This window comes from Lathamus discolor, chromosome 1 (genome assembly GCF_037157495.1).
Source record: "Lathamus discolor isolate bLatDis1 chromosome 1, bLatDis1.hap1, whole genome shotgun sequence".
NCBI lineage: Eukaryota > Metazoa > Chordata > Aves > Psittaciformes > Psittacidae > Lathamus > Lathamus discolor.
The window spans coordinates 55,164,273-55,185,440 of record NC_088884.1 but is presented as its reverse complement, the minus strand read 5'-3'; the positions used below and the strand labels follow the sequence as shown (position 1 = coordinate 55,185,440).

At 38.9% G+C, this 21,168-nt stretch overlaps 1 protein-coding gene across 3 annotated transcripts in view; it reads left to right on the top strand.

Annotated features, from left to right (window-relative positions):
- Nucleotides 1-21,168, top strand: part of ANO2 (anoctamin 2) — a 167,655-nt gene that overhangs the window by 108,073 nt on the left and 38,414 nt on the right. For all 3 annotated transcript variants that reach the window (XM_065665066.1, XM_065665065.1, XM_065665067.1), the window contains exon 15: nucleotides 15,334-15,408. In XM_065665066.1, coding sequence (XP_065521138.1) covers nucleotides 15,334-15,408 — 75 coding nt within the window. The remainder of the gene's footprint in view (nucleotides 1-15,333; nucleotides 15,409-21,168) is intronic.

The window sequence follows — 21,168 nt, the reverse complement described above, 5'->3', positions numbered from 1 at the left end:
ATTTGGACTTGGAAGCATTTGTGCCCTGAGCTCACTTGTCTCCTTTGAACCTGTCAATGTTGTATCACTTCCAGACCTTTGTAAAACAGATTTCAGGGTTCAGCTGACCAACCACACACAGGCCATGCCTGGCAGGATTAGCACAGTGTTAGTTTTCACCTTCTTTAAAGTATAGAACAAATAGTTCATTTATTGAGTAAACAAGTAAACTGTTTTCTTTTGGCTGTTTCCCTTGCTGCCTGATGAAGCTCATCTGTGGTGAAATAAATATTAGACATAAATCCCAACAGAAGAAAACACATCTTTTCTTAATAATCCTGCACATTTAGTCTAATTATTTAAATGGTTCCAGATGCTTAATCTGTTGCTAATTTGTTCATTCTTATTTGGACTTAAATTCAATTGCTTTGTTTCTGAAGGCATGATTCCATCTTACTATTCACATGAATATTCTGTTATAATCCTATAGGTTGAGTTAGGCTTTTCTACAAGTGAAAAAAATTACATTGATGCATTTTAAGCAGTAGGTGATGCAGTTAGAATACCTCCATCTATTTGCAGTTAGCAAATTTTGCACATTGCCAATCCCATGAACTATGTAAACTGGTAGTAGCACAAGTTCACAAATAAAGAAAGCAAGAGTGCATCTAATATGTATCTTCTCAGGACTTCAGGAAACTTGAATTACTTGTAGTAGATTCAGCTTTAGTTATCTAAAGTATCTGGGGCAAGGACACTGCATTATCTTGGATAAAAGGACCAGTGAACAACCTCCAAAAGTTGGAAATAATACATTTCCAACCAGAAACCATGGGCCACTAATTAAACTCACTGACTTGCGTGTATGCGTGCGTGTGTATTTGTGCTTGTATTTAGTTTGTGGAGCTTGATGGTAAGGCGTCATGCTCATAAAGCCTCTAGGTGAACATCGTCTCCTTCAGCATCTCTGTCCTACAGTTCTTGAGGAGTCATGGGTTAGTGAAAAACAGTGGGATGAAAGAAGAATTCAGCTCCCTCAGAGAAGCAGGAACACAACTCCTAAAGCAGGAGCTAATGTCTGAGAAAGCAGACACTTCCTTTATTTCCTCAACAAATGCCAGTTAAGTTTTGTGATCTTGCTGATTTGGATGGACTGTAGCTCGTTGGGCTGCTATTACTAGGTCTGAACTTCTGGGTAGTCATGATTTTGTTTAGGACATAGAGTTCTGAGGCCCTTGAGCAGTCATTTCATTAGAGTGGTGTCTAGGCTACATAACTCTGTAGACTTAGCACTTCTGGGTTTTGGCCTGATACCATGTGACAGGATGCCTTAGATCATTGATTTAGGACTTGGCCTATTAGAAAACATATTTGCCTGCCTGTAAAGTCTACAGATTAGCTCTCCCTGCTTCATCTGTTGGAATTAAGAGCACAAGTTATGTATCTGTTGACTGAGGAAGTCGTGCTTCCCAGTTGGAAAGAACCCACCACAGTTGAGTTTGCTACGTATGTCATGTGAAAATAGAAGATTTTGTTGGGAATGTGGGGTTTAGCAGCTCTGTTGGGTTGCCTTGCTGTGAACAAGTGAAAACAGCTTTGTGAAGTGCTGTCTCAGCTTGTCTCCCTATCTCCTCAGCTTTGTGTCAGGTGCTGGCTGCTGTGGAAGTCATTGGTGTGGTATATACAGATTTCCTGGTTATATTCTAGGCATTGATTTCTCTGAGGTAGCCATCATATAATAAATAACCTCTTTCATTTAATAAGGAACATGTCTTCAGTGGCCAGTATTCCCCTGAAATGGTGCTAAGGTTGTTGTATGTGCTCACGAGTTAGTGTGTGATAGTACCTCTACTTGCATCCTATCAGTAACCACAGGTAACAACTTCAATTTCTAATTTCTCTTACTGATAATTTGAGGAAAATTTTTAGATTTATCAGCATTTGTTATTTTTTTTTAAATGAAGAACCAGAAAAGGAAATAGAAAAAGTTCTTGGTAACTTAAAATAGTTTATGACTACAGAGGTCATTGGCATGACGTAAAAAATAAAATGCAGGAATTAATCTTAGAAGAAAACCCATGAAGAAATGCAGTTGCCTCACTATTCCCCAAAGCAGGACCATGTATATTCAGTGTCATGTCTGCTAGATGTTTCTTTAACCTATTCTTAAAAATCTGCAGTAATGAAGATGCCACAGCCTCCTTAGGGAACTTGTCCCAGGCCTTACCTATGCCTGTTTGAAGGATTGAAGGATTTACTGTTCCACGGACTTACTTCACATCCAATCTAATTCTTCCTGGTAGTAATTTAAGCCCCTACTTTCTTTTTACCCATGTTAGCAATAGACATGAAGACTGTTCATCTATTTCCTTTACATAAATGTATTTTAAAATACTTTTTTGCTTTAATTTTTGTATAATCTGATTTCCTCTATTACCCAAGTTACGGAATTTCACTAAATGAATCCTGCAACAAACCCATAACAACTGACGGAACTACAGCAAATAGAAAACTATAGGAAAGCATATGGCCTTGATTTCGAAACTGCAAATAATGGACAATTCCTCAGTATTCCTAGATTCCAAAGGTCTTTTTTCCTCTTTCCCTTGTTTCTGCAGGTGTACCAGTGAACAATGCATGTTCTATCAAGGGTGAAAAACAAACATGCCCTTTGCCTTTTGAAAGAGGTCAGGCACGTAGAATAAAGCACGAGTGAGGTCTCTATACAAGCTCTCTCTGCCCCTGTACTACCTTTCCTCCCATTGACTCGTGGTTGAAGGGGAAGTTCAGAGACTGTACTACGCAATGAGTCAATTCAGGGAGACTGTTTATTTTGGTACCATTTTGTCTCATTGGGCAACACAACTGTTTTGTGTGTGTGTATGTAACAACAATATGAAGCTCCGACATTTCAGCGAATGCCTGCCAGAGGTCTGGTTGCCCAAATCACAGGCCACTTAACTGAAACTTCACCCAAAGGCAAACCAGTAATGTAGGTGGCCTAGGCCATATCTGTAACCTTCATTTCAGCTACATATCATCTACTAGTTGGAGGAACGGTATATATAATAACAGCCTTTATATCAAATTTGTGTCAACAGATGATTTCCAACAAATCCTTGCAATTTTCCCTTGGACAGAGTCTGCCTTGAAAGCCTTCCAACAGTCCAGTGCAAAGTAGTTGCAGAAAAGGAGAGAAAATATCAGTCTGAATACTTCTGGGAACTTTAAGGGAATACTACATCAATGACTTCAGACTGAAAGCTGTTTTCTAGAAGAAACTTTTTCTTCACTTTTGTTGAAATTTCATTATAACATAAGGTGTAAATGCAAGACTTCACTATAAATGTTTTGTGGTCTTCAAAATGTAGTGAGGACTATGTCAGAATAAAAAGAGATGTAAATAAGCATTGTTTACATAGAAGTGCTATGTTCTTCTGTGCTCTGCAGTAGGAGCTCTGAGTTTTCTGCGCATGCCACTGCAGTGGGTGGTGAAGCTCTAGGATGCAAAAGATATTTCAGTAGTCTAAAACCACAGAAGATGCACAGCAATAAATTGTTGCAGAAGAGGCCTCCATTGTAGTCTTGCCTCTTGATAGGCAGGTGTCTATTTCTCCTAAGTATTTCTGTTCCTGTTCCTACAGCTTAGCTAAATGATCTGGATTATGAATAATTTTAGTAACAGGATCTTGTCCACTTTCTGTAACAACACCAAAAGCTCAGATAATCTTCAGCTTGGTATGGGAACTTTGAGTAACTCTCTAAGGGGAAATGGAACATCCCAAATCACCTTATTCAACTTACGACTCTTTCCAGAGATCCTCTTGGTGGCCTCATATCCAGTCATCCTGGGGATCCTTTCTCTAGTTCTAGAAATATCACAGGTAGGGTCAGTGGAGGTCTGTGCTTACCCACTGATATTTATGTACCCATGCTGTTCTGTCTCTCTCCCATGTGTAAACAACTGCCGTAAACACAGCCTCATCCCTCACTGTATGTGAATGCTAGAGGGGTCTTATTGCAATTCATTAGAAGTCTGATTTTTTTTGCTTACCTCTCACTTAGTTCACTCTGTGGAATTAAAGTTTGTTCAGTTTACTCCCATGCAGATTGTGCATGTTTTAAAACATTAATCTCTCTACTACCTGTGAAGATGACCCAAGTATAAATTACCACTATTTCTATTCTCTCCAGATTAATTTACATGTAGTAACTCATTGCTTTCCAAGAACCTATTTAATAACTACTTTTTTCTTAGCTAAGCATTATTGCAGTTTCTAATTATCTTCCTAGATGTGTCAGCCTTAGCTTGTCCTACCTGAATCTCATTGTTTCATGCTTGTATTTCTGACTTCTCAACAGCTCAGTAATTAAATCTCTGTCCTCTTCAACCGTCATAACCTCTCCTAATTCAGTATCATCTGCAGATTCAATTGACATAACTTTCAAAATCATTGTTGTGTTAAATACAGGACAAACAATATACTGATCTCTGACTAGATACCATATCACTGGTTCATGTATAGGTTGCCAATACTTCCACATTTTTCTGGTATGACACCACAGAAATTTATTTTGTTGATATACCTACTCCACTTTCCTTAACAATCGGAAAGAATCAGACAAGCATTTTCAAGAGAGTGAAATGTGAAACATTGATTCCCACTGTTTTTAATGTTGCCAAATTGTTTTATCTTAATTGTAATGTATATTACATTAAAATGCCCAACTGGGGCATTTTAAGGCAACTTTCAGCAGATCTCCATTTTACTGCCGACTACCAACACAACTATTTCTTAACTTAAAATGAAAAGATGAATGATCTTGGATGCTGGTGGGAAGGAGCTCCCTGGAGATCTTTGTGTGATTTCTATATAGTTCTAGCACGTATATACAACTTGAATAAATATTACCTAGTTCAGCCTAGTCTATGGGTAGTTTTTATTTCCCTGTTTGGAAATCAGAAAGGGTTTGGAACTAGACTGCTAGCAACTTTTGCTCTCCATCTTATATTTAGACTCGTATAGTTAGAGTTCTAAACAACTTTGTACAAAATTGTTGTTGGCTTAATGGAAAGCAGTTATGATGTATTTGTCAGTTATCTTTGGTCTAATATCTCTATCCACTTGTGTTGAAGAAAAAAACCAAACCACAGCTCAAAAAACCAAAACCCAAAACCCTCAAACACCAAACACTTGAATGACCAAGCATTGTGATTTGGTGGTTTGAAACTCCAGCTTTGGGAGCGCTGTGAAGTATTGTATTTCATGAGAAGTGACTGCCAATTTTATAGTGTCAAAAATGTATATAAAAAGTAAAAATTTACAAAATTTACAAAAGTAAATTTATCATTGAATTTACATTTTGGAAAATTTTAAATTGATAGACACTGGTGGTTGAAATTCTCTGAAATATCCCATTTGCTGACTGTTTAGTCAGAACTCTTCTTTGCACGTCATCTATATATTATTGGCAAAATTTTGCCTTTGTAGATTGTGTTCTGTAACCTAGCATCAATTTTTATAGCATATTCAAATGTTAGAATACAAACTTAATTAACATTTTACAGTTGGTAATAAATGCTCTGGAGTCAGGGAAAGAATTTAGTGTATCCACATCCCCTTTTAATTCTTTCCCTACTTCTCAAACATTTCATTACCAACTTAAAAATGTTACTAAAATTTATACCATTTTGCTCTCCTCTGCCGTTGGTGTGATCATTCACAGTTTGTGTAAGCTAAATTTGAAATTGAAACCAAAGGAAATCGATAATGTGTTGCATGCCTTTTTCTCCCACTTTGTGTGGGGGATAAGTGGCTTCACATGGTGTAAGACAATGGAGAATCTGGTTTTAAATGTGCAATGCCAAAGCCTTGGGATGCGATTAAGCTTCACTGGAGTAACTGGGAATTTTGATGTTGAATTCACAGATGCAGCAACTTCAGCATAGATGCTTCAGCCTGGGACACTGGCCCAGAATTGAGCCAGACAAGCTTCAAGGAAACACAGAAAGGGCAACTTTCCTCAGACTCTGGCACCAAATGCTTCTCATCCAGAACTAAAATCATATGCTTAGTTAAATTTTTTAATTGTGTTCCCTTCACATTACGGGAAGTAACATATGCAGTTTAGAAAAGTAACAAGACTATTAAATGTTGCTAAGAGACTCCCACATAAAGAATTGTAATTTGAGCTTTGCTAATTGCAAAATTGCCAGCTGGCTTAGTTCCACTGGGCCCAAGTTGTTTATATTAAAGTGTATAATGGTGACTGAATGTGTGATTTTACAGATAAATTTCAGGGAAACTGTTATCTGTCTGAGGCAAATAGACATGAAGTTACAAAAAATAACATCATTTTGGACTTTTTATATTCTAGGGAGAGATACTGCAAGTAGTTGGGTGTCTGATTGTGTAACTGACACCCTTTAAAAGGACTTACACAGAGAAGATAGGTCTATATTTAAAATAATTTACAGCGAGAAACTTTAAAAATCCTTGCCAGTATTAAAATGGTACTGAATTACTGAAACTAGCAAAAGTTTTCCTTTAAAAAAAAAAAAATAAAAAAAAAATTATGCAGATGAATTGTTTTAGAACGTGCTGTGTTTACTGTGCCATTAATGTCTCCATCAGATGTTCACAGTTTACACAAGAAAGTATGAAACCAGCTTAGGGTGATGCTGTTTTGGATTTCAGGGTACAAAGTGGTTGAAAATCCAGTTAACCCCAGGACAGTGTAAAGTAGTGATTATTACTGATAATTGATTTTTTTTTTTCTACAGACACTCTTTGAAACTGATCTTCTCCCTTTGTTTTACGTGCCCAATAGGTCCATGTTTAGTTAATATCAAAGCATATTAAATTAATCTAATAATGCGAATTAGAGTAGATACATCTGGCTCAGATGCTTCCTATCTTATGCGTGACTATATTTCTATAAACATATTTTAAAACCATGTGTGGCATTTCATTACCTTCTTTCAGAAACTTCAGCATTTACACTGAAAAACCAAAACTGAGCAGGTGACATGGCATGAACTTAACTAGTGGCATTCCACTACCATCTTCCCTACTATGCCAGCCCTGTGTACAACTGTTCCTTTGGAAATCCCACCAGATGTCAAAGTGTATTTGTACATCTGGCCCCTTGCCTTCTCAGGATCAGACTCATTATGATTTATTAATCATCTACAAAGACCATTGATAAACAATGAATATTTATGACTACAGATGTAACCCTATTGTTTGTGTAAATTATAGTGTTTTTCTGGTAATGTTCTGAATGGCTTCAAGTTTACATAAATAATTCATACTTTCAAAGCCATATGTTAAACTGTCATTGTAAAAAAGAAATGCTGCCAGTTTTCACTTGAACCATATGAAGTTGATTTAAAAAGTGATATAAAGACTAAGCACCTTAATGCTATTTACACAATAGCGACTGCAATATGCTACAATGCACTAGATGCATTAAGATGAATATCAAGGCAAAGTATACCAAAGAATATCAAAGTTTAAAATACAGCAGAGAAAGAAATATGTTTCATTTCTGAATAAACTACAATAAATAAAATTAATTAAATCTAGCTTTACAAATTTAAATTACAGTAATAGCAGACCTCCAGTCTTTTATCCTTATTTCTAAGTGAATGAAGCTGCTTGAAATACTTCTCTGAAATTGCAGCAAGACCATTAACTTTTTGCATTTGAAATCAAGGTAGAATTTTCAGTAACACTGTCATATACATATGTGATTTTGAGATCTTCTGACTCTACCTGTGTACATACAGCTAATAGTTATCTCCTGATGTAGTCTAGGTTCATGCTATTGCTGCAGAGAGAAAATTAGTAAGAAATCTAGTTAGCATGTTACAGCTAATATTTATTTCAACAGTACTGGCATGACTGAGCAAATGGCCACACTCACCATACTTGGGAGGACTTTAACAATTGATTTCATCTATGAACTGTAGCTTGTATCTCAGTTCTAATTTAATAATCAGAACTAGTTTTTATAAAGGTATTCATTGCATGCATGTGATATACACATATCACATATATAAACACACATATTTAACAATGTGTATATATATCAAGTGGTTTATATATGCACATGCATATATCCTTTGAGAAAGTTCAGAATATAGCATTAAGGACTAGAAAGTACTTGGATTAGCAGATCCTTTTCACCATTCCACCAGTGCCTCTGTTGACAGGGAAGAGTCTGGTATCTCCTTTTCTGCTACGCTTCCTTGTGCTCCGTAACTGGAAGTATGACCCTGACCTGACACAATAACCATCACATTGTATGTTCAGTCCTGTGGAAAAGATGTTTGTATCTTGAAGCAAAGGAACTTGACTACTCACATGTGCTTTCATATGACTTACGTGAAGGGCCGAGAGAGTGGCCCATGTCAAGGCTGTAGCCTGTGGGAGGTTTGTTTCCAGTCACATTGCAGGGGAAGAAACACAGCTGTGGGCTTCACTGATTGCTCCCATTCTGAGTGAGTGGTCTAAGCTAGCAGAAAAGCCAAGAAGTGGCCTGATCACAGTTTGTAAAAACCTATAACCAAAACCAAAAATCTGCGAGTAGATGCTCTGATAAAGTTGCAGCTGAATGCCAAGGCTGTAAGAGGCAGATAGGCAAATACAGCTTGGAAATAAGCCACACAGCTAGGATAATTAGCAATTGGGATGACCTAATAAGGCTTGCGACTGACTTCATCACATAAATGCTCAATTAGAGCATAAAAAATGCTGTCATTAGAGCTTTCTCTAAAAAAAAAAAAGAAAAAGTTAAAACGCATTTATTATTCTTATAAGAAAAATAATCTCAAGGATGTTCTATGGTTACAAAGACGACCAAGACTGGGATGGTTAATGTTTTAGCCTTAATTTCCATGATCCTAGTAATGAGCCTTGCATACACTTCTCATAGCTCTCTAACATTCATTGTTTCCAGAAATGATTCAGCGTGTGTCCATTAAACTCAACTGAAAGCTATTTTGTGCTAATCTACATGTTTCAATGATAGCAGAAAGTTTTTAATTTCAGATTTTGCAGTCCTTCAACTGGCTCCAAATGAGTCTTGACAATTTATTTTCCATGTGCAAGTCTGAAACATAACCTTGCTCACAAAACGGAATGGTCTGTACTGTTAAGTTGCCCTTATTGTTTTCTAAGTGAGAAGAATAGAAAATGTTTTTCTCTCTTTTGATAGGTCTTTAACCAAAAGCTATTTCACCTTCTGTGGAAGTGTTAAGGTAGAACTCCTAGAAACAGATTCAGACTGGGATAAACAAAGCATTGTCGGATTCCCAGGATGACAGCAGTTTTGTCTTTCCTCTCAGAAGTTTGAGGGGTAATGGTCCCTAATACAGGCTGGAACAGTCCCATGAACTTGTCCAGAGTTTCTTAGCTGTAATTACCACTGTCGGTCACAGAAATGCAGATGTGCCTTGATTGTGCTTCCTTTTGTGTTGCCACCCTGAGTGAACTGTCTTCCAAAACTATGTGTGCTGGAAGATTTTTCTGGCCCTTAACTTTTTTTAACCTCCAAATAGCTCCAAAATATCCTTTTCTCCTTGCCTTCATCTTCTTCATGCGCAAAGTAAAATTATAGGAACCCTTTATTTAAGAAGAATCTTATTTCATTCCTTGTCTCAGGCCTGAAGTACACATGCAATACTTTGGGTGTTACACAAATACAGTAGAGCTGTATTTGATGCCACAATCCTGATTTCTAGATGCTCTTTTGGACAGCACAATTTTTACACAAATTAAAGCTTTTTTTTTTTTTCTTTTCCTACCAAGAATACTGCCATTATAAACATGACATTTATTTATCTGATGCTTCTGGGCATATTTAGACATGAACTTCTGGATTTTGTCATCAGAAATATAATTCTGCAGCTTTTTGCTCTTGCTAGCTGTTCAAGATATTAGGAAGCCAAGAGAGAGGGGTCCTGGATTCTGTTGTTCCCTGAGCATCTTTAACTACGTTCCAATCAATTATTGCAGCTCTGTGCAGAACCAGTGAAGTCATTGGGGTTGCCCAAGTGCAACCGCAATTGGAGAGCCTGGATTTCAAAACTGGAGTTACAAAGCAGGATGCAGAAGAGAGAAAGTATGTTGTTTTACTCCCCAAGTGCAGGTTGAGCTGGCATGGCTGATGGTTAGAAACACCTGCTTTGAGAAGGTATTCTCTTGTGGGAAAGTATAACTAAATAACTGAAATACTTGTGATCTGAGTAAACTGGCTGTGGTTTGATTCACAGAGAACCATAGAACTGTTTTCACAAAACTGCTTGGTGCTGTCTGTCCAAGTGCAGTATGTTTCCAGGTTTCCACAGCTCAGAGGCCCACCTGAGGATGCAGAGCAGCACATGTTGGTTCTTTGCCATGTAAGGTAACTCGTAAGGAAATAAACCACCCAACATAAACTAGATGGTGCTTAATTTCTACTTTAAATATATGTATACATAATTTTTTATTTTATAATAGGAAAGAATTGTACTCCTGCAAGGAACACATTCAACACTACATTAAACATTAATACAGGAATTCATCACTACACCCACAACAACAACAATTTTTTCCTTCAATACAACTGCATCACTGTATTTAAAGAAACTGAAAGAAAGATTTTAAAATATATCCTTTATTTTGCCTAGTTCACCACAAAAATATAATCTCTATTGTGAGATTTTCTGTCTGCATGTAAATATTTCCCTGCAATACAGTTTCCTTTAGGGAAAATTTCACAGTATAACATGCCTGTCATTGAAATGGTTCTTCAGATGATCAGTTTCATCTTGTTGTATACCTATAAATGCATACACCTCTTGGACTGCTCCAGAAGATTCCCTGCCTGCTTGGCTGAATTTCCCAACCTTGAAGAAAGCTTTCCTACACCCGTCTAAAATCTAGGCAATGTTTTGTAGTGCATGTTATTGATTAGAGCTGAGCACGTACCATATCCTATGAGAAATCTATATGTTAGTTATGCTAAATTAAAATAAACCACACTTGCTGCAGTGTGCAAGTTGATATTTTGATGTCAGACAAGGTATTCTTGATACCTCACAGTACAGTCTTTTAGCGGCTAGATGGCACTATTGCCAGAGTGTAGAATCAGGTGCGACAGAAAATACCAAGCGGATTCACAGATCTCTTTTTCTTAGCAAAATCTGTAACAGAAAATATCTTTCAAGTGCCTATATTGGTTTAAATGTCAGGATTTGGTTTGTGCCATGTATGCTAAGTAACTCAGTAATATTTTCATCCAGCTTTTTCTTTCTTCTCACAATGACCTAGCAACTCGAGCATGATGTTCAGACCCCCCTTTGGCTAAGGGCTACAGAGAATTCCGAAGTCACTTAAAGTTAAAGGAAGCACATGTGTGAAAGTGAAAGCTGACTAGATGGCATGCTGATCTTCTCTTCCTTCCTTTATCCACTAGTGATTTCTAATGTACACCCTCTCCTTTCTTCTCTTCCTAATTTCTCCCTTTGTGTCATTCATTGTAAGAAAAGACAGGGAAAGCACTGCAGGAGTGTTTGTCACTCCACTGCATTACCTTGTTCAGTGTTCAAATGCAAGTGTGATTTTCCTTATGCCATTGCATCAACACTGTAAATGTGCTGGGTGCTGGTGTACAGGCACTAGCAGCGGTGGCTGCAGGGGTGGCCTCTGTGAGGAGAGTCTAGGGCCTCTTCAGTGGACCCATTGCAGGGCACATCTGAGCCCCAAGGCAGAATGGTGGTGCCTCTGTGACCGCTTATGTAAGAAAGGGTAAAATGCTGTCTGTCAGTGAGGAGAGAGGGAGAAAAGCATGAAACAGCCCTGGGAGCTTTAAAGTGAGAGCAGGAAATGGGCAGGAGATGCTCCAGGTGCCCAAACAGGGATTGTACTGTAGCTTCTGGAGAGACCATGGTGGAGCAGGTGTTTCCCTGTAGCTCACGGAGAGCCACCATGGAGCAAATACCTGCACTGCAGCATGTGGAAGACCCCATTCTAGAGCAGGCAGGTATTTTCTGGAGGAATCACAGTCTCTTGAGACCCCACAGTGCAGCAGGCTTATCCTGAAGCACCGCAGCCTGTGGCAGAACCCAAGCAGGAGCAGGGAAACTGTAAGGAATAAAGAGCAGCAGGGAGGCGCTGTTATGGACTGACCCCACAACCCAACATTCCCCATCCTGCACCACTTGCGTAAGGAAGTAGAGGAATCAGGAATGAAGAACTGAACTTGGCAGTGGGAAGAAGCTGGGAGGGATGTGAAACGGAAGGAGTTTTTCGTTTTTCTTCAATTTCTCACCATCCAAATCTGCTTTACATTGTGATAAATTAATTTTTCCAGGTCATTCTCATTTGCCCATGATAGCAATTAGTAAGTTATCTTCCTGACTTTACTTCAACCCACAAGTTTTTCATCTTAATTTATCCCATGATCTCATTGAAGAGGGAGAATGAAAAAGGAGCTGGGTTGGGCATCTGGCTTCCAGCAAAGGTCTACACACCTAAACGGCCTTGTTTAACATCTTCATCGCAGACATAGACAGTGGGATTGAGTGTGCACTCAGCAAGTTTGCCAATGACACCAACCTGTGTGGTTCCGTTGATACCCTGGAGGGAAGGAATGCCATCCAGAGGGACCTTGACAGGCTTGTGAGGTGGGCTGATACCAACCTTATGAAGTTAAACCATGCCAAGTGCAAGGTCCTACACCTGGGTTGGAGCAATCCCAGGCACAGCTACAGATTGGGCAAAGAAGAGATTCAGAGCAGCCCTGCGGAGAAGGACTTGGGGGTGATGGTCGATGAGAAAATGAACATGAGCCGGCTCCAGTGTGCGCTCACAGCCCAGAAAGCCAACCGTATCCTGGGCCGCATCAAAAGGAGTGTGACCAGCAGGTCGAAGGAGGTGATCCTGCCCCTCTACTCTGCTCTTGTGAGACCTCACCTGGAGTATTGTGTGCAGTTCTGGTGTCCTCAACATAAAAAGACACGGAACTGTTGGAACAAGTCCAGAGGAGGCCACGAGGATGATCAGGGGACTGGAGCATCTCCCATATAAAGACAGGCTGAGGAAGTTGGGGCTGTTCAGCCTGGAGAAGAGAAGGCTGCGTGGAGACCTAATAGCAGCCTTCCAGTACCTGAAGGGGGCCTATAGGGATGCTGGGGAGGGACTCTTCATCAGGGACTGTAGTGACAGGACAAGGGGTAACGGGTTAAAACTTAAACAGGGGAAGTTTAGATTGGATATAAGGAGGGAATTCTTTCCTGTTAGGGTGGTGAGGCACTGGAATGGGTTGCCCAGGGAGGTTGTGAGTGCTCCATCCGTGGCAGTGGTCAAGGCCAGGTTGGATGAAGCCTTGGTTGACATGGTTTAGTGTGAGGTGTCCCTGTCCATGGCAGGGGGGTTGGAACTAGATGATCTTGAGGTCCTTTCCAAAGCTAACTATTCTATGATTCTATGATTCTATAAATATTGACCAAAAGAGCCCAAAACATGAAAAACCTTAGTCAGTTTGCCACTCAGGATTTGATGAGAATGATTCATGATATATAAATGTTTGATCTAGATATTATGATTTCTCATTTTCAAAAATTCTTACTGCTAAAGACATTTTGAAGTAATTTTCTTGGGCATTTTTTCCTCTTCCTGGCCCTTTTGTATAAATCACAATTTTCTCTTTCCACCTCAGTGTAGTTATAAAAAAAAATAAAAATGTTTACCTTTAACTGCCTTGGCTAGCATTAACTCATTCTGCTGGTTTGCTTCTTTAGTGTGTTTCCCCTAGTGGAATTGTTAGACATGGTGTCCTTCAGGCCTTCTTGGAGTATAATCACTTAGACCTTCTTTATGTCCTGTATAATTGCTGAGTGGTAAAAGCCAAAATGAAATGAAATGCATCTGTGCTTTCACAGAAATGCTATTTAAAGTAGCCTTCCAGCTAAATGATGGACTCCATTTATTTACTGTATGGAGTATTTATGTACTGCATACATTGGGCCAAATTATTTGTGCTTCTGCTCGGGTTTGTTATGACCCAGTCCTGCCAACATTCTCCCAAAGGAGACTTGCTTAACTTGTCTGTTCGAACAGCTGAGCTGAGAAGAGGGAATGCTGAGTAATACTACTTCCCACAGTGTTTGAGGCACCATCACAGTGGCCACGGATATGTAGATAGGATCTTGTCTTAGGTCTAATTCCACATTCCAGTAAACTTTGTGAGAAAATTCATGGCTGCATTTCTGCATGTGGAGTTATATACTGGATTCCTAGTGATACTTTGGGAAAGCCTTCTACAAAGCATAACACTCCCAGATTTTTATCTGAGGACAATTGTGCCTTAAAATGGTTTGTTTAAAATCTTTGACCTGAATTCTAATCTGATTTAAATTCATTTAAACTCAGAATAACTCTGGGTTAAGTCCAATGTAAGTGAAGTACTAGTCCATGGGATAGCAATGGTGCTTCACAGAAATGGAAACAGCAGCTGGCTCTGTGTCCTTAGATAATTTGATTATATAGTTTTAGTTTAACTTAAACAAAGTAATGACCTTGTTATTATTTTAAGAAGCCTATTTTGAGAGTACGGAATCATATTTCTTATATAAATCCATCTTCAAATATCTTCTCTAGATGTACACATTGCTAAAAATGGAGTTGAGTTTGTTTGGGGAGAGTAAGCGTATACGAGATTTCACTGATTGCAGTTGCTTTAAATTATGCAATGAAGAGAGATGCTTTTTAGACGTGAAGAAAACAAGGCTGGCAGCAGAGATCGCAGAGCGGGCTTGCCTTTATAGTTTCTTTCTACTATAGAGCAACTACCAAGAGAAGGATTGGAGTGTGTCTGCAAGAATTATATTAGGGGCTACATTTGGCTAAGGTAACCATTAGGCAAAAAATCTGGGTTCAATGGTAATAAGTGCTCTTTTGATGATTTCTGTCTCAAGCTCTGTTCTTCTGCTGTTTTCCAAGAAACAAATAAAAATAAATGGTTGAATCTTGCTTTGCCTAAATGTAAATAAAAGTGAATCTCAGGGATATCTCCTAATAATTTAGTAAGAGCTGAATACGTTTTTTCAAAAGCTAAACTCAGTTACATGTATTTTATGATTTTTGCAGACATTCTCTATATGTCTTATTTATCCTCTTACCCTCTTTTCTCTCAAAGTAAAATCTGCTTTAAAATATTAGTGTTCTAAATATTATAATCGTCTTCAAAATTATAAGAGGATTAGGACAATTGAGAAGCTTTTTCAATAACACATCTTCCTAACTCTAGTATTTGTTGTTGTACAGTTCTGTAATGTCTATTATTTTATTTTTGTGTTGGTCACAGGATGAAAAGGAGAAGCTGACATGGAATGACCGTATGCCTGGATATGCAGCAAACTTTGGATTGATTTTATTTATGGTAATATAATCCCCATTTCTGCACATTTATTAGGTGCGAGAAACTTTGCAATGAGCATCTTGAGTGGAATTCTGAATTAGTGTTCTCACAGATGATAAAGATTTGAAGAAAGCTAGGGTTATAACCTACAGTTAGTGAGAAATATGTGTCCTACTTGGGAGATTCATAGAGCTCAATGCCTACCTCCAATTTCATTCTCTTTTTCCAAAAGCTGCTTATGAGAGGGCTGTTGGCTGGATAACTTGCTGTAATGACAGCAGCTTGTTACTAGAGGCCATCTCTCCCCCAGGCTTTCTGCTCCATCCTCTATTATCTGGTGAAGGGAAGCCCACTGTTTATTTGCTTGTGTGCACAGTGCACTCTGTCAGAATTATTTTCAGGAATATTGAGTCTACTGAACAGGTGACATATAGGTGAAATAAATCCGTTGCTGAGAAGTATTTGTGCAACACACTTTCAGGGATGAACTATACTGTAGTCGAGGAAGACCATGGGACACAATCCTCACTTGAGAACAAGAATAAGGTGTGCATGTCAGCCAACTGTAAAGTATGAACACCACTCTCCTAGCAAAGTTTCCAACAAATCATAAACACATCAAGATGCTAGACTTTGTAAACAGCAATATGAAAGCCTGGCTAACAAACCTTAAATTACATTGTTAAATATTCCATTATCCCTCTGGTTGCAGAAACTCATGAATGAAAGTGTGTACTGACACTTAGAGCCAGTATAAAATGTCAATGAAATGTGCCAGTTTACACCACAGGAGCATCTAACACGGGAAATTTACTTAGGGACTACATTATTTTAAAACACCTAAGGGATTTCTAATTTCCTCAAATTTGCAGCCTTCCAGTATCTGAAGGGGGCCTATAGGGATGCTGGGGAGGGACTCTTCGTCAGGGACTGTAGTGACAGGACAAGGGGTAATGGGTTAAAACTTAAACAGGGGAAGTTTAGATTGGATATAAGGAGGAAATTCTTTCCTGTTAGGGTGGTGAGGCACTGGAATGGGTTGCCCAGGGAGGTTGCGAGTGATCCATCCGTGGCAGCGTTCAAGGCCAGGTTGGATGAAGCCTTGGTTGACATGGTTTAGTGTGAGGTGTCCCTGTCCATGGCAGGGGGGTCGGAACTAGATGATCTTGAGGTCCTTTCCAACCTTAACTATTCCATGATTCTATGATTCTATATTCACATTGAAGTCAAATTAATATCTTCAGTTTTATGAATACATGTGTATATATTTATGAAGAGATAAGTATTGTTTATTAAGTATATTTTCAGTAAATATGAGGTGTGTCATTCATATAGATATGTATGCACTTACAACATTTTGGGTGAGTTTACCATGCTGAGGTCATAGCAAGCACTTGCTTTTTAGACAACCTCTCACAGCATCAGTTGAGACTTTGCTTAAAGCAGAGTATACTGACTAAGCATGTAGCCCTGATTTAGCTTTTACAAGCCATTCTTTTGCAGACAAGGTGCTTGCATGTGCTCTTGACTTTAACCACATGTTTAAATCTCCCCTAAGCGTGAGCTTAAAGTACTTTCCGGAGTCATAGTTTATGTATTACACTCCCTGCTTTACTGTAACATCTCAGAGATTTATGAAGATAAAATATAGAGCTCCAATCCTTCAACTTCTGTTAGTGACTACTGGAACTATGAGGGCTTTCACCATTCGGCCATGATGATTTTTTAGAATATTTTGAACATTACTAAGTTATAAGCACCCAGAAACACCTTACAAACTATGCATGCAGTTCAAGTCAGCTCTTGAGAGAAGGCCAGCTCTCCTTTCCTACATGGAAATTGCAATCTGCTCTTTACTGTATGTGATTTTCTTTCTTTTTTTTTTTTTTCTGCTAGATTAGTTGAACAGTGAAACACCAGACTTGAGTTTACTGTGAGTCTGTGCAATAGAGTTGCACTGAGAAAACTAAATTGGTCTCATCTACCTCCGTTATTCACACAGGCTAATATTTTAGCTGTGTGCACTACATACATAGTAAGTGGTGAAATCTTGAATTTACATGTGCATGTGCACATATGCAGCACACAGACACAGAAGACTGGCACAGATACGCACACACACGTGCTGCAATTTCTAGCGCTGCAGAAGTGGTCGCTGAATTATTAATACTGCCTTTTCCAGGCCAAAGAATCTGGTAGCACAAACCTATAGGCATTTTCCATCAAGATGTCTACATTGCCATAGAATAATGCTGTTGTGTTCTTCCCTCCTTCCCACAACTTTGCATGCCATATTTTCCCTGATGATTCTTGGAGCTGCTAACAGTTTTCTTATCGTAAAACCTTTTCTCTTTTCATTTGTGTACTTCTTTTGCGCACTTCACTTTCATCAATCCTCTTCAAGAACTGTGTTCTGGTGTTTTGTTTGTTGTTTGGTTTGGTTTTTTTCCTCTTTCTGGCTTTTTTTTTTCCTGTTTTTATTAAGCTGCGCATCCTGTTTGTTTCTTTAAAAGTGCATGTCAAATAAAATGTTGGATTTGGTTCTCTTGCCCAGTCGGTCTTGGTGGTTTACACCACCAAATCATTCCAAAGATCATTTTACATATTTATGGCTGCTTTAAAATCTGGTCACAGTTCCTCTGTTTTACACAAAGCCTCACTTGACTGCAGAGGGGACAGAAGATCCAACCTTTATTTAAGCAGTGTCTTTTGCAGGGATTTTAGAACAGAAGTTCACAGGTCTTATTTTTGTCCAATAAGACCAACAGGAGCAGAAGGTCTAAGCTGAGCTGGGCATGTACACATTAGGTTTGTCTGTGACTGTAATAACATACATCATAGTTTAGAAACTCCATGTTTAGAAAGCTCATGTTGTGGCAAAGGTTTCTGGGTATAGGATGAAAACATTGGTAGCTGTTGGAAGAAAGCAGGATAGCATGGAGCAATGCCATCACTGAAGCCCTTCCTTGTGTTCATTGCATTTGGCTTAGAGGAAGAAGAAAACAAATTAGTGTCATGGCACAAGAGTTTAGCCTGTTCCTTCTTTTGGACCTTGTTACGGTATTCTTATTCACATGGCGTAATACTCAACTTTAGAATAGCCCTACTGGGGATAATTCAACAAAGAACTATTTGGATATTAAATTGTTATCCTATTTGGATGAAGGTAGCAGTCTAGCCCATGGGGATTTACAGCTTCCTTCTCAGATCTAGTATGCTTTCCTGTTTGTTTTCATTCATACCAGGCTCAGTAGGTGACCTTTTCTGCAGCCAATTTTCACATCTGTTTCTAAGCAGTTCAGTCCTTGACAGACTAGTTTAACTCATAGAATTATAAAATATTTTGTTTGAAGGGACCCTCAAAGGTTATCTGGTCCAATCCCCCTGCAATGAGCAGGGACATCTTCATCTAGATCAGGTTGCCCAGAACCACATCCAGCCTGGCCTTTAATGTGTCTCCAGGGGTGTTGCATCCACCACCTCTCTGGGCAGCATGCTCCAACCTGTTTACTACCCTGACTGTAAAGAATTTTTTCCTCATGTCCAGCCTGATTCTCCCTTCATTTAGTTTAAAACCATCACCCCTTATCCTACCACAACAGGCCCTGCTAAAAAGTCTCTCCCCATCTTTCTTATAGGCCCCTTTTAAGAAGTGAAAGGCCACAATAAGGTCTCCCTGGAGTCTTCTCTTCTCCAAGCTGAACCACTACAACTCTATCAGCCTTTCCTCACAGAAGAGGTGCTCCAGCCCTCTGATCATTTTTGTGGCCCTTCTCTGGACCCTCTCCAACAGGTCTATGTCTTTCTTGTGCTGAGAACTCCAGCGCTGGATGCAGGACTGCAGGGTGCGGGGCTCACCAGAACAGAGGGTGTGAATCACTTCCCTTTACCTGCTGGTCACACTTCTTTTGATGCAGCCCAGGGTACGATTGGCTTTCTGGGTCACAAGCACACACTGCCTACTCATATCGAATCTTTCACCCACCAGTACCCCAAAGTCCTTCTCCTCAAGGCTACTCTTGATCCCTTCGTTCCCCAGCCTGTATTGATACTGTAGGCGATACAGGGTACTTGTGCAGGACCCTGCACTTGGGCTTGTTGAACCTTATGAGGTTCACATAGGCCCATCTCTCGAGCCCCTCCAACTCCTTCTGGATAACTTCCCATCCCTCCCAACTTCACCACTCAGCTTGATGTCATCTCCGTGTTCGTGAAGAAAGTGCTGTAGTAGTGGACAGAACTGGTCAGGTGAAATGTTGGCAATGACAACAAAACCTAAAATAGGCACCTGAACGAAAGGTCGCCATCTGATCTGGAATTTGGGCAAAAAGTATTCATAGGAATGAGAGAAATGCTGTGAAGATACAGGAATTATTCCATCTCAGTGACTATTTGGGGAGCATGAAATATGCTTTCAGTTACTGTGCAGTTCTTCAAGCCCTCCTCAATTTTCTCTTTTTGTTGGAGGCACAGATAATGAAAAGTCCTGAAAGAATGTTTTTCCTTTTGTGTCTAAGAAGACGTTTAAAAGTGGTTCAGCAGCTGAGGAGTTTCTGAAGCCCTAGCACTTTTGCAAAACAAGTATCTTTGTTCTTTAAGCAATTGAAACATGTTTTGGGGTAACTTTGTATACCTTGCTATGGCACTGCATGAACAAAAATAACTGCAATAGCAGAGCCTCCTATACTATCTCATCTTCCACTAATCTTCCTCATGGCTCTAGTTCCCTGAAATCCTTTGGTCTGGTTTAAGAGTTTGCTATTCAACTTCTCTGACATAAAGTTTCCTCTTTCTCTATTTAGTTGTGACTGTTCTTGATGACTCTTCTTCCTGTACCGTTAAGATGACATTTCTGAGTGATGTGTGGAGACTGGGTGTCTATGGGTGCCCAAATTGCTCATAATTCCCAGAATGATGCATACAAGTTTACTTTGCTAGCTTTCCTTGTCCACCATGGAGAAAGGAAGCAGGAGAAGAGTATTTGGAAGTTGATTAAAATTCGAACTATGAATTCAAACTGTGATTCAAACTAAGAAAATGTTAAGGTGACTGTAGAGGTGGAAGGTGTATTAGATTACTCTCAGGCAGTGCTGTTTTGTTTTCTCTCTTTAATGGGGCTACTGCTCACTAATGTAGTGATTGCTTCTGCAAGGGGCAAGTTAGGAAAAAGTCCTGATCTTTGTGTTCCTGCACCACTTCTGTCATAGTAAGAGCTGAGCAGATAGTTAGAAATTAATTAGGCTTTTTGTCTGCATGTTTTGTAGCTAAGTCAAAAAAAAAAAAAAAAAAGAGAAAAATAGGGACAAAAATTAGAACTGTATTCTTGATGCACTAAAAACTATAAAAGGAAAGAAAAGAATATTTTATGCCATTTGAAATGTTTTGAAGTTTTTTATATTTAGACTTTTTTCTTTAGACCAGTATTTGAATTAAAAATATTAGCAAGAAGGAAAAACTCATAATTCACCTACATTTAATTTAAAATTAATGAAGCAGTCCTTTAAAAAGTAAAAATTAGATGTTTTATTAGATCTAGCATTTTATTACTATTTTCTCACAAAATGTATTTGCAAATTTTATCTGATATGTCCAGGAGTTTCTCTAAATCATTATTTTTAAGTATGTTTACTAGTTCTCCATTAAAATAAAATGTGCCCAGGTTTCATCTTCAGCCTTTAGTATAGCTCTGATTCTTGTTCTGGTTCTTCTGCAATAGCAATTTTTCATGAGACAAGCTTCCTTTGTATAAAGGACTTCAATAAACTATTGCTAGGCCATTCA